Source organism: Drosophila melanogaster, chromosome 3R (genome assembly GCF_000001215.4).
Source record: "Drosophila melanogaster chromosome 3R".
NCBI lineage: Eukaryota > Metazoa > Arthropoda > Insecta > Diptera > Drosophilidae > Drosophila > Drosophila melanogaster.
The window spans coordinates 16574530-16589023 of NT_033777.3; the positions used below are offsets into that span (position 1 = coordinate 16574530).

The window sequence follows — 14494 nt, forward strand, 5'->3', positions numbered from 1 at the left end:
TCGAAAATGTTTTGTATAGATACTTTGATTTTATTATTGTAATTTCTTGGAACACTTTACATTTACATTTAAATTTATACGCCATAGATGCGAGACGATAAACGACGACTACACACACATAACAATTTGACAGTTTAATTGATTTAATTTACGCACCACATTGATACGGATCTGTGGGAGATCCTACCTCGTAATTGATATCATCGCTAGATATAGTCGTAGTTCGTAAAGGTACACTTTTGCATATATGTGTTTGTGTAGAGATACTACAGCTTGCACATTACTCGAAGCCTTGGTATATAAAATATAAATAGTTTGCAGACAGATTACGCTACTAAATTAGAACATTGAATTGGGCAAAATTTGAGATTCTTGGAGAGAAAACAACACTCAACTAACAACGACGGATCATCAAGTCGGGAGGGTTGAGATCTGCCTCCCCTGTCGACAATAGATATATAATATTAATTTTAATAATAATTTCACTTGTTGCATTTGTTCAGTATGTCCAGTATCGGAGCTGTTCTTATTTGGCTGGGTCTTAGAAACTGGTCTTTCCAAAAATGTAGTTGCCAGGCGCATTCACATCCTCGGCGGCGAAGTACTCCTTCCACAAGGCGGCGAACTGCTCCCGGGTGACCTCGCTCTGCCCCTGAGACATCTTCGCAAAGGCTTCCTCACACTCGGTCTTCTCCAGGCCATAGCTGGAGCAGACCAGCGTGAATTCGGTCACATCGATGCCTCCATCGTGCGAGGCATCCTCCAGGTCGAACATGAAGTTCATGTAGGCATTCTGCCAGTCCATCACGCTGCTGGGATCCTTGGCATAGGCGTCCCACATGTTGCACCACTCGTCCACGCTGACCTGGAAGAGCCATAATGGGATGAAGCGTCGAGATTGAGGATTAGGCAGTGCTCCCCGGACCCCCAGATTTATGCATGCATCCCTCCCCGTGCTGAAAAGACCATTAGTGGGTATCGCCTCGGGCGGAGATTCCCCATAAAACACGTTATGGTTGCTCTGGGGGCGTAATTTATGCCATCTAGTGATGCGATATTAACATTTTCTGCCTGCCAATACCGAACGAGCCAGGCAATTACCGCAACATCGCCTTGACCAACTTGGCTGACCACCTTCCACGGCGTTGTCCAAAGCCGAACCGAAACCGAAAGCAGTAAGGGTACCAGTTCCCATTCCATTAATTGTGGCCAGCCGTTACGTTTTGGCATGTTTTAATACGGCCATAAATAAACGCGAGGGTTGTGTCTGACCAAGTCCACTTGTTATGCCAATTGGCACTTCACCCCCTACAGAAATGAACTCTAAACAGCAATTCGAACAGACTGCATATTTCAATGTTTATGGCCGCCGACTGAATTTGCCCCAGATCCTTGACCCTCCGCTGTGTCGCCGAAAATAAAAGAGATGCGTCCTCTGGCCTCGACTGCAGCTCCTTTTCCGGCTAATTTGGGGCCGTGTCACGGCACGTGCTCCGACTTGGATTGCTGCGGAAAGTGAACGATAAATCTTAAGCTGACTGCCACAAAGGCGGACCAACAATAGCTGGGGATTTGGCATATTTTGGCAGAAAACTCCATCAAGTTCCCTGGCCGGTGGCCAGAACTTTTGTGGCTTCATAGCAGTCGAAGTTCCACTACCTCCAGTTGACTACATCGAGCTCAGTTGCGTACAAAGTGCCCTTAAACCAGTAAACCAGTAAAACCGTAACCCTTGGAATGCGCCAATAGAAGCCGAGGTTTTGTCGGTCTGACATTTCAATTTCTGTTCGCTTTGTATCGCATTGTTGCGGGTTTTGGTCGTCGTTTGTGTTGATATTGAACTATGTTCCGCCGGCCCGGATTATAATTTAATTTGCTGCACTGGCGATAGTGCGATTATGGCAGGGCCATTGTGGTGCAAAATGGGGAAACCTGCATCACGCAGTCTAGGAGACAGAAAGTTCGTCCTGGTAATGAGAATAAAGTTGGTAGCAAGTCGGCAAGTTCCCGGCTGGAATTCGGATTGGGTTGCTCAAACCATTCACAATTCAATTTCCGCCCGCTGGCAGGGAATTTGTTTACCCCCCTCGGCATTCCGCACCAATAAAAAGGCAAATTTATGAACGGAATTTCTCTTCCGTTTTTTGCGTTTGTCTGTGCAAAGGACATACCCACATCTGTATGCGTGTGTGTGTGTGTGTGTGTGCGTGTGTGTGTGTGTTTCTGGGGTGTCCTGCACAATTGTCAGCTGCTGCCACAATGGCATCGAGTGCAGTCCATGGATTTCAGCACTTTTGGCACTGACAATGGAGCCGCACAAAAACCCGAATCACTTGACATGTAGTTAGTTGCATTGCCTTTGCAACTCAGCGGGTGGAAGGAATGGAACTCACCTGTCCATCGTTGTCCTTGTCGGCCTTGGAGCGCAGGCCAGTCCAGATTTCCATCATCAGGTCGTAGGTCTCCTTGTTCTTCGGCGTGTCCTTCTGCCAGCCGCGCAGTTGGCAAACGCGCTGCAATTGGCAGAAACAATAACAGTCAGCATGGCACCCTCCAAATTGTGTTATCAGTTGATATTGGCAAAAACAGTGCATGCAAATGGGCAAAAAAAAAACAGTAAAAGACAAAAAACTAAACACAAAAACTGGAAAACATTTGCGCAGCTCTTTTGTTGATGTATGAACGAATAGTTCATATGCAAGTACCAGCATTTCTCGCATGCACTCTTCACAATATATTCACATTTTTGGCTTGCTTTCTTTTTTGCTAGCACCATTTCCGCTCCACTTACCTCGATGGCCAGCTCGAAGTCCTTAACGTCGATTTCGCCGCTTTGGTTCACATCTGTTGCGGCACGCATTATGCGGCATTGTTGTTATTTTGGGGGCAGTCAGCGTAAATTGCATGTTGTTGGTCCCGCATTGTTTGCATTGGTCAGTACGGCCCAAAATCCAGATCCAAACAGCGCAGGCGAGAAGAGCCGAAAAGAATGCGAATAGAGGAATGAACAATGTACGTATTTTTTGGCACCCAGCGACAAAGTTCCGGTCGGCGGTAGTGCGAACATCGACAAAATTGAACAGCCCAACTGTCACCCAGCCGCCACACGGAAGTCCTTGCAACACTCAGAGAAAACTATTCCTGGTATTGAGGAATCGCTCAAACAAATAAGATAATTCACTTTACAAAGGCCTTTCAAAAATGTCTTTTTTTATACAGCCTCATTATCTTTATTGGGAGCTGCAAAATGTATTTCTTTTTGTCCTTGTTTATTTACAAAATTAAATTTTTCTGTCAGTGCATTTATAGATTTCTAATTAAACCATACTAATATTTCTCTTACCCATAATTCCCTAATTAGAAAATAAATACCAGTTAATCTTCTTTGTTCACACTATCCTAATTTCAACATAGAAATTCTCATAATGCCTGACTGTCTTCCAATGAACATATTTACTAATGAGTTTCAATAAAACTAAATTTCCCCAATTATATTTAGGAAAGCTTCATTTCGTCTAAGCCATTCAGTTATCTATAGTCTTCGATTAGTGATTTTAACACCTAAGAAACTACTAGCTTTTTATCGCCAAAATAGTCGCTAAAATCATTAAAATAAACCCCCTTAGCCACGCTAGATTAATTTTTTGTTTATTTTAGTGACCATTTCTTTGAGTGCCATTTCCACGAAGCCCTGCGTTTGGCTTTTGGCCATGCGGGCGTACCATTATCATTCGCAACGGTGTGCAAACGGCCACTTCAGTGCCAGTGTCAAGTGTTTGGCGTTTGCGTTTTATGCCCTTTTTTTCGACGCTGCTCTTTTGTTATATCCTGACCAGCTGCCGCCGAAAGGCGGGCAGTGAGCCAAGTTAGCAGAGAACATTTTGTGGATGGGAATCAAGGGATGAGAGAACCGCACCGCACCGGTGAATTAGTCATAATTGAAATGCACTTAAGCTTTATCACACACAGTGTTGCCTACTTTCGTGAGCTCTCCACGAAAGTTGTTCCTTCGACATTTGCATTGCGTTTAAATTAATTTTAAATTGGCAAGTTTTGTTTGACTTCCCTGACAGGCAAACACTCCTGTGCATTAAACATGGAACGGAATACACTCCACGTATTTAAGTGGATTTCAAGCACTTACGTATACGCGATGCAATAGGACCACATTACGTATACGCGTTGTTTTTCACAGCACATATGGTGGTGCTTAAATCGAAAGTGAACGTCACGCTTATGTCTGTCATTCACGTTGCGATTTTATTATAGAAATTCTCATAATATCTTGGCCGTGTTTTACACTCCTATTAAAGCCGACTCCTCCACTTCGGCTCCAACCTAATCAAAGTTTTCCCGTCCCATGACTGGGATTTTCCCCTTAAAATGGACGTCACGTGCGGTTTGCGACTTGCAACTCCTTTTTTCCACATCGGTCATTCTTCATTCTGATAAATACTCACCAAAGAACACATTGAACAGAAAAAGCAGCTTCTTTTTGCGGAAATCGGAGATCGACATTATTGTGTTGGTTTTTTTTTTTGTGTGTTTGATTTACCGCTGGTTGTTTTCTTTATTGAGCTTATATTGGCTCACCACAGTTGCAACCGGAAATGGGGAACTGCAATGACAATGAAAAATACAATTAAACGGACATCGTCGATGGCAGAAAATGGCAAATGAAGAGTATTCGGAAACAAGGCTGCGTTTAAATTTAAAGTTCTTTCTCAATTAGGGGTGGTGCTGCCTCGTAAAAATAACAGTCTAGGAAGAAAAAAAATATTAAAACCAAAACTAGCAGAATAGAACCAGGGGCAGCAGGAAAACGGATTGGGTTAGCTCTAGTTGACTGGCTTGGTTTATGCCAGCTAATTCGGGCAAAGGAAATAAAACAGGACTGTCTAAGGATGCGAAAAGAGCGAAAGCGCTGTTGTGCGCAATGCAAATGCATCCTGGGGGAAAAGAGGCGGGTCGAGTGCCGAGCTAAAAGCGACACAAATGCAATGGCTTTGCCTCAGACAGCCCCCAGCCCCGCCCCCTTTGCGAGCGTGCGAGTGTATGCTTATGTGTGTGTTTGTGGGGCTCATGGCTCATTTAACCTTCAATCAGAAGCCAGTTGCAAGGCAGGGCCATGTGCTAAATTAGACAGAACTATATATGCATGCATGCATTGTGGAATGTATCTTGGCAGTGCAGACGCAGTAAACAGGCCCCCAAACATCAAAAGACCAGACCGGGCCATTGCCAGCGCTCAAAGCTGAAAGCCTGTGAAAGCCTTCGTGTTTGCATTAACTGCCTCTAAAAGAGTACCTCATATTCACAGCGTTTATGGGTGGCGTTACGCGAGTCTCAAGGGACTTTAAATCGAGTGCCGAGTGCTTTGCCAGAACCCTATCGGATTGAAGAAATTGAAAGAAATATAACGTATAAACTATATGTAATAAAATACATCTCCCGAATAGAATTTAAAGGCAGAACAAAACGCATCGTTCATGTTCACTATCTTTATTTGGAAGAGGCTTAAGTCATTGTACAAGCCTAGTAAATATTTGCCTTAGTTCATTTCGGGTATCCCTTACCCCAGAAACTGGTGTTTGTTTCGCTCAGCTAGGAGCCGCTAAGGTAGCCAAAGCATAATTCCACAACAGAGGGAAATTGCAGCGAGGATGTCAAGTGGAAAGTGGAATGCAATGAACATGACAACGGCAACGGTAACGGCAACGAGGATGCCGGGATGGCCAAGACAGCGTCGATGGCCAACGGCTGATGCCTGATGGCTGATGGCTAAAAGCGGACCACTTCCGTTTGGCAAAAATGCAGTTTGTCTCGGAAATGGAATTAAATAGAATTTCTCCGAGTCGAGCTTATCGAATTGGCAAGAGGCAAATTCAAATAAGACATCCGATCTAGGAACGGCGTAAAGGTTTCTGGTCAAGTGCGCGTAAATTTGACTCTTACTAAAGATAATATTATTATATTATTATGGCGAAAAGGTTGCCGTTTGTAAGCCAAGTCAGGGCTGAAACATGCAAGAAAATGGTGGGGAAATTGTTATTCTAATGGAAGAATTATCAATATTGGTTCTATTGCCTTCGGGCATCTGAAGTGCAGGTGAGTGCTGGCTTAAAAGTGGATTAGTTCAATTACAATTTATGAAAAACGGAATAAAATCAACAATATTACCCACATTTTATTTAAAATTATGTCATAGCAAGGTCAAAAGTTAAGAGTCAAAATAAATTAAAAAATAATCTGGCCCAGTATTCATAATGCTGTATATTGCAAAAATTCATAAGCTGCATAAGCCCTCCTTCCATTTTCCCTTAGAACGATTAATCTTGTGCAAAGCTGACTTTGGCAATGTTAATTGAATTCACAAATTTCGCTGTCATAAAGGTTAATTTTGACAATTATTGCAATAGGTTAAATCGCTTGTTTAATTAATAAATTAACGATGGCCTCAAACAATGCGGCAGCCGATGTCAACTTCATTTAGCATTTAATGCACACACATTTGCGCGCAAAAATCAGACTGTCACAGTTCATTAATTTCCCACGTGCGCCTCAATTAACATCAGGTGAAATTGGAGTGGTAGTATGTTGGTTAAAATAAAAAATGAATGCTGAAAAAATAATCCACATCTCAACTGGCTAAAAGTACACAAAAAGTGTAATATTCAATTTGGCGCCCTTTCCATCTCCATTGGCAATTGCAATTCCGTGAGTTTCTTTCCAGAAGGGAATGAAAAGTGCTTTTCAACTGAAATACAATCACGTAGCCAGGGGCATAAGGAAATTAATGTTTTTATACGGGAAAATACAAATCAATATGAGACCACTTGTGAAATTTGTTCGTCGTTTAAGACAAATGAAACCGTTTTCATACAACAGTTTGGAGCCAATAATATTCATCCAAAAATATTCATACTATTTAGTTCTGTTATATTCTGATATATTCTCTCCTAGCATAAATCTTTATATGTTTATAAGTTTATCAATGCAAATAAATATATATAAAAGGTGATATAAATGGTCTGCTTGTTCCAGGTCAATTGGAAACGGGATTAAGTTCGACTGGATAATCTACGAGCCTGCTAGCCAATGCATTGCAATGCAGTGAAATCACATTTCAGTAGCACTTTCGAAATGGCTACGGGAAATGGCCGTGGAAATTTAAAGCCTTTTAATAGCCTGATGTGCGTATTATTTATCCTCGCATTTAATAATTAAATATGCGCGCAAATTGAATTCATCGATGTCATTTGTTTTTCAGTTTTCCGCTGGGTTCCGCTTTGTAGGGCGCCGAGCACATTACGCATACGCCGTGTGGCGCGGAAGTTTGTTTGTCGCTGTGGCACGGTCATTTGTGCCGCCGCCTTCCCATTAATTACCAATACTCATGCGCCAATGCATAAAAGCCACGCGCTGTTTGCCACAAAACTGCGTCGGCTTTTGTGGCACGAGGCAACCACATTAACCAACATCACCGCCGAAGGCTCGTTAATTGGGTTCTGTTTGAGTTTCGCTTTCATTTTTCGGGCCATGCAGCGCAGCAACGAGTTTCTAATAATGGAAATATGGCGGAAATCCCAGACTTTTATCTCCTCTCCGGCAATTAATAGCCATCTGTGAAGTTATAAATTTCAATATGAAGACATCAATGCTTTAATTGCTTTTTTAGTATCGGCGCGCGAGATGCGAAATGGTTTCATTCGATACAGCAATTTATTGGGCAATCAAATTAGAGAACACCCTACCACTCGTTTATCAACACAATTTGATTTGCATAAACTGGTTCTTGTTTTTTGGTTTGGGCTGCAATGTGTTTATTATGCAAAATCTGAATTCCCGACAGGCGAGGGCAGGCAGGAAGCTCATAAATTATTAGAGAATAAAATGTGGGATGGGGTCCGAAAAAAATGCAGATAGCTGACAAATGTTAGGCAGTGCTGAAAAGTATGCTACACTCTGTCAGACATGCGATTGATCGATTTTCTGGACAAATTGTAGTAGTTTTGATTGCATCAGCATGCAAATTGGACAGTGGAATACGTATTTGGCCTGCCATTGGCAGGGAATCTACAACTCGGTTTGCTGATCCCAGCAGCAGCCTAATCCCCCCGATGACCAGATGACCCAATCGCTTTTCCAATTCTCACCCATCTTCATTCTCAATTCGAGTTGGACGATGGCACAGTTTTCAACCGTCGCTAATTACTTTTGCGCTGCCGTAAATTTGCGCAGCCAATTTAAAATAATAGACAATGCAAGTGGCGTCGCCGTTTGCTCTTTATCTGCTGATGCAGCTCCGGGAATTGTCCGTGGTCCGCTGTCCACTGTCCGCCGTATTCCGCGTCCACTATTTGCCTTTTGTTGCATTGTCCGGTTCGCAGTAATTTCGTGTAATTTGCATTAATTTACAGTTTGACAATTTACAGTTTTACAATTTACAATTTGCAGCCACCGAGGAGCTGTGGAGCCAAGGAGCTCACAATGAGCGGCCTAAGGCCACCGACGCATGCCTGGCCAAACAACAGGACCGAAAAAACAGACACAGGCTGGCTGACTGACTGACTGACTGACAGGACGAGGATCCTTAGAGCGGCAGCGTTCGCTTCTCCTTGGCTTGGCCAGAGCAAAACTTTGGCCACGCTTTCAATGAATTCATTATGGCCCTGACCAAGGTGGGGCGAAGTAAGAATATTCTTCCAGTTGTTAAATTGTCGAGAGGTTGGTTGTGTTTTTTGCAAAAGTACCTCCAGCATACCCTACCCCCACCTTTCTTTCACAAACTATCTGCCCACTCAAGGAAAACTGGGGCTCTGGTTCCTGTTGAGCCTCGCAGCTCTTTGAGCCACCCACTTGTGCTCGTTACTTTTGGCTTGTTCTTTTGTCGGTTTTGGAAATGGGCTTTTTCGAAAAATGTTGCGGCATTATTATTCTTGTAGCGGAAACTCTCAGCACAAACACAGGTGCACTAGCACTAGCACTCGCACACACACACACACTCACACACAGAGATAGACGTTAACTTTACCGTTGCTTCTAAACTGACTCTACACTTTCTGATTAAATTTTGGTACCCTCTCGAACTGGACTCGTCTGCTCGGCAGCGCGGTTGGCCGTCTTGTGATGCTCGTTGCCATCGAGTCAGCGGCTTTTATATGCGCTACTCGTCTGCGCCGCCATCTCTGCCAGCGTCGGCAGAACTCGAGCGCTCTGGGTGCTCTATGTCATCGCAGGGGCTTTATCTTATCGCAGTCGCCGTCTCGGTCGACTCTGCCGACGCCTCTGCACTCGTCATGGTGTGAGTGAGTGCTGCACCCGACACGAGCCTGTGTGTGTGTGTGTGTGTGTGTGTGCGTGTGTGAGTAAGTGTATGAGTAGATGTAGTGCATGTAGCGTGCTTTTTGGCCACCACGTGCACTGTTACGAGCCGAACATCGGCATCGCCGTCGTCATCAGCATGCGGCATATTTGCTCGTGGGTTTGTTTTGGGATTTGACACTCGCAGAAAACTCCATGCTGGGCGCTCTGGTAGCCGGAATGCACTTTATATTTTGGTAATTAAATGGCACGTCTTATCGGAGCGGCATTCGCATACAATGTTGGGCTCAGGGGTTACGACGCCTCGGGTGGCCAAAAAGACACTGAGGGATGTGTGCTGGCTTTCTCGTTTAGTTACTACCAAAATTTAGAACTGTTCTAGAGGTTTTCCTAAGCCAACTTTAAACGTTGATCGCCCTTTTATCGCAAAACTTTGTTCCATCGAAGAAGCAAAGTCTAAGCTGCACAAAAACAATGATAAAGCCGAAAAGGAGGCAATCTATTAGTCAACATAAATTACTAATTTACCAATAAACTATAGCACGCTCCCCATAATACAGCAAACGTATACTCGAAGATAAATCAACATAATAATTTCTTCTGGGAAATAATTCAATTAATTACAACTTGGCAAATAAACCCCAAAGGATTTAAAAGAAATTGAGTTTTGCTAACAGCACATTATGATCACGATGATGTAGATGAGACCCAATACAACATAATACTCGTACAGCATCCACCCAAATACATCGACATTGTTTGCAGTGCACCACAACATAACAAATCAAAATGTGCAAATGTTCTGGACAAATTTTTAGCATAGCCTTGACACACACACAATAAACTGAAGCACTCACACAGGCATGCTCTCCCTTAAAAGAAGGCAACACGGACACACACAAACACATAGGCTGGCTGTGGACTCAACTTGGCTAAAGTTAATTTGGCCCAAAGAAGAAGGCAGCCAAAACAGCTGCTGCAAGAGCAGCAGTAGCAGCAATATAAGGCACACTTGGCGGCATAATTTCTGTTGGCGCATTCAATCTTGTCCAAGAGTGGACCACCAACCGACGAAAGTGGCTAGAACCGAAAAAAAAATGAAAGCATTTTGGCCAAGCAATTTCCAGGCTGTCTGCTGGGTTTTTAATTACACAAAGCAGACATATACAGCTCATGTATTTCAGCTGTTAATTGTCAAGTTTCGGCTGAAATGTCGCTACCAATTTATCAAGCGCCTCAGGAGCAGGCTCCCCGTGCCTTTTTGGCCCACATCCTGTGCTTCTCGCCCAGCGGGTGTCCTGCAGCCTCTGCTTGTTCCACTTTCACGCTGTTCCAGCAGCAGCTGATGCTTATTGCAGATGACCGTTTTACCAATGTTTCGTTCCGGCCACCTTGATTTCTTTTTGTAAGTGTGTGTGTGTGTGTGTGGGAGCGACGGTGCGTGTTGGAGTGGGCAAATGTTTAAATTTGTGGCCTTTTTACCTCTTTGCATCTCAAGTGGCCAAAGGCTACGTCCTGTGTGTGTGTGCAGGAAACGGAAGCCGACATTGACACAGTTTGAAATTAACATGAGCCTGGCCAAAGACCCACTAAAATCTTGAATGCCTTCTAGCGTTTGGCCCCATTTCACAACGTTTAGCTGTCCACCTATTTCATGTAGTTTTTTTTTTTTTGTTTTTGGGCTTCCATTCCACGTCTGCTGCATCGCCTCTTCCCTTCATTTTGCTCCGCCGCATAAGTGGGACCACTAAACGTTCCGTTGTGGCTCACACACGAGCGGACGAAGTACACTGAGAAAAGTTGCTCCAAAAACCCAGTCGAGCAACTAGCAAAACAACAGTAAAAGGCTATATGATTATGAATATATAACAGTGGGTCAAATTGTATGGGAGTAAAAATCACAATTGGTACATTGGCAATATGACTTAAGAATCAATAAATTCATCGTTATGTTTTATCCCACTTTTAAATATATTAAATACCCCTCCAAATCAACAGAAAAGTTTCTTTCCTTCCTTTTAGTAGTAAATGTAAAATACGTAAATTAAAACTTGAAAACTAATTAATATTTTTAATGGTAATTGTAAAATCCTTAAAGTGTAGGCACATTAAAGGTGCACGGTAACGGCAAATTATTTGAGTACAGCAGGGCTGCCACCCAGGACCCTCAGCTGCCCTCCTCCCCCGCATATGGTTCAGCTGCTCCAGCTCCCGCTGGCCACCTTTGTGCGGAGGACGTTCCGTGCCAGCCAGCCACACACTCGTCGCTTACCTGCTCGGCAATGGCAACTTGATTAGACCAACATGAAATTAAGTAATTTTGCTGTATTGTTTAGTGTTCCAGCTTGGCAACAAAAGTGGGTGGTGGCAGATGGGTGGCCCTCCTCCGGTAGCAAATGGCAGCAATGGACCCCACAATGGCCACCGAGAACAAAGCGGGTCACAAAAGAAACCACCAAACAAACCGAATTTAATGAAAACATTTGTATCCCAGCCGAGGATGAGTCTCCGGCTCTGGACTCTATGGAAAGAAAAATAGAAGAAAATAAATCATTTATCTTGGAGCAGCGAAAAGTTTGTGAATCATATATGAAATTCCATTTGCACCCAGTGGATGCCACCGAGATAAGCTCCGTAAAAAATCAAGCACACGCTCAGCAGTATTTTCATATAATAGAGCTGGCTGATGCCGAATGCAAATCTCGTGTGCCATCATGGGCAACTTAAACCAAATTGCATTTACCTCCATTGCAGCAGCACTCACTGCCGTTTCGAAGGAATCATCTCATTTGGCATAATCAGAAGCGGAACACTTGTACCATGTGCCATGAATTCTCATATCGCAAATGGCGAGTAAAACAATTTGAGTGTTTCGGCGAAAGAAATTGCATATAATCCACCGAAAGTGGAATTCCCTTTGAATTTAAATGTGCCGCGAAAGGCGAGCAGCCGAAAAAACGTTAGGGCAATACGTTGACCCCTCCTAATTTCCATCTCCCAGCCAAAGGTCCTCCGTCCACTGATTTCACTGGGTGGGGCGTTGCAAATTGCGGCGTTTTGGGCTAGGACAGGTGAGCAAAGCGTTAACCCTTCAACGCCCCCGCCCAACGACCGTCTGGGCCCGAGGTGCTACCGTCCTCGTCCTTGCTGCTTGTGCAGCTCCTGCTGCCCGGGATTAAATCAGCTTGCCCCAAAATAACGCAAGCTTGTCATGCATGGCTGTGTGGCAAAAAGGGGGCGTGTCGTGGCCGGGTACCCGGTGCTTGTCTGTGTAATTTACTATTATTTTTTAAGCACTTTGCTTTTATGCTCGCCGCTGCTGCTACCTACGTACATACAAACATTTTTATTGTTTGTTTCATTTGGCATTTTGTTTGTCTTCAGCTGGGCGTCCTTCTGCCATTTCTCCCCCAATTGTGTGAAGAAGTGGTAAAGTGGCGGGATGGGAATCAACAAAGAGAGAGACCCCGCAGTTGCACGTGAGAAATTACACATGTCCTCCAATGTTTTCAACATTTCTGCATGCGATTGCAGCAGGAGTATCTGGATCCGTGTCTGTATCTGTATCTGTATCCGCCACTGCACCAGTATCTGTATCTGCATCTGTAGTCGCAATCGCATCTCTGACTATTTGTTTGTTCTCTCATTTCACTGTTTGTGTGTTTGTTTTTTGGGGGGAAAGCCATGGCTTTCTTTTTGGGAGGGCACACTTGTGTGTGCTGGCTGCCAGATTTATGTTTTGCCAAACGGAATGTGTCTCGTGTAGTTTAGTCGCAGCACTGGAATGCCCAGACCCAGATCCTTCGCATCCTTGCAGTCATGCCGAATAGCGAATTGATGACCCGAGATTTTCGCTGCAGTTGCAGATTTTCTTTCAGGCGGGCCAAATTCAATTTACCGCCGGCCCGGGAAAACGCTTGCGCAATTATTTCCACCTGCTTTGAGGATCATTGCGGAATTATTACATTTCCCACCCACAAAACAAAGGCTTACATAACGCCCTCAGCTTTCCACTCTTCAGACCGCATAAACTGAATTTTAATTTGACTCGCCAAAAGCCTGTCCACCGCCACTGGGATCACTTTTTTAGCCCAGCTGACCTTCCAAAGGAATTCGAAATTCTTTTTTGCTTACAGCCAGGAAGCAGTGCAAACAAAATACTAAATACATGGGAAATTTAAAATTGGCGCTCAGTGGAACGGCAATGCTCTATAAAAAGAACGATTTTGCTGGGTATCGTAGGCCTATGTAAACATTAAACAATATCTGCTATCTCCCAGTCAGCTGATGTGATATGTACTTGACAATTCGCAAAGATAGTGCAAGATTTATTTGCAGGCCAGTATCTTATGTTTGAGAAGCTATTTATGTCGAAATCTTTGCCATGGAAACAAAGCAACAAATAGTCATTCAAGAATAGCCAATGCTGAAATATATGGTTCAAATATTTTGAAATGGAATTTCTTATAACTAATTGACGGCATAACATATTTTGGAAATTTTTTTAACCAATCGCGTATTTGAAGCTTTTCCAACTATGTTTTTTTTGCAACTAAAATCAACATTGAAACATAATGGATATTTTATTGTCATACTCATAGGCTTATCATGTTTGAACGTTTTTCTCTCATCATGCGACCATTTGCATACTTTCTCTGAAATTGAGAGGCCTCTCGGAGGCTAAAAAAAATTTTGTTACCAAAAGGAATTCGGATCATTATTAGGAATATGTAAACAGTGTAGCAAACAATCCAGAGTAATGACAAGCCCTTCTGCCTAGCGATTTTGCCTAACATTTGGCCAATACCCGTATGCAAGCACATATGCAAAATAAATACCAGACAAACGGATGGTATAATAACAATTATTGCCTCGCCGGCCCAATTTTACAATCCCTACTTGGCTCGAATGTCGGGCGGGACGGGCGCAATGACAGCGGAAGCTGAAAATTTCATTGATTTTGGCAACGACTGTGGCGACGGAAGCCATGAAAAAGCCAGCAGTCAGCAGTGGGTCTCGACTTCTGTGCCAAAAATGTTGCAAGCGGCAGGCCAAACCAGACCGTTCCACTTGACTATGGTAATTTATATCTCCGACGACCTCGCCTGCCACTGAGTGGGTGTCCTTTTTCGGAGGGCAGGGATATGTGGATGAGTGGGTGATTAGGGGA

General features: G+C 43.7%; 1 protein-coding gene across 1 annotated transcript; it reads right to left on the reverse strand.

Annotated features, from left to right (window-relative positions):
* Positions 1-13: 13 nt before the first annotated feature.
* Positions 14-9134, reverse strand: Scp2 (Sarcoplasmic calcium-binding protein 2). The gene is made up of 5 exons (NM_079657.4): positions 9035-9134; positions 4461-4618; positions 2792-2844; positions 2394-2513; positions 14-865 (listed from the first exon to the last, which is right to left on the reverse strand). Exons 2-5 carry the CDS (start codon positions 4516-4518, stop codon positions 542-544), a joined length of 555 nt encoding a protein of 184 aa, NP_524381.1. The 5' UTR covers positions 4519-4618; positions 9035-9134; the 3' UTR covers positions 14-541.
* Between the last annotated feature and the right edge of the window lie 5360 nt (positions 9135-14494).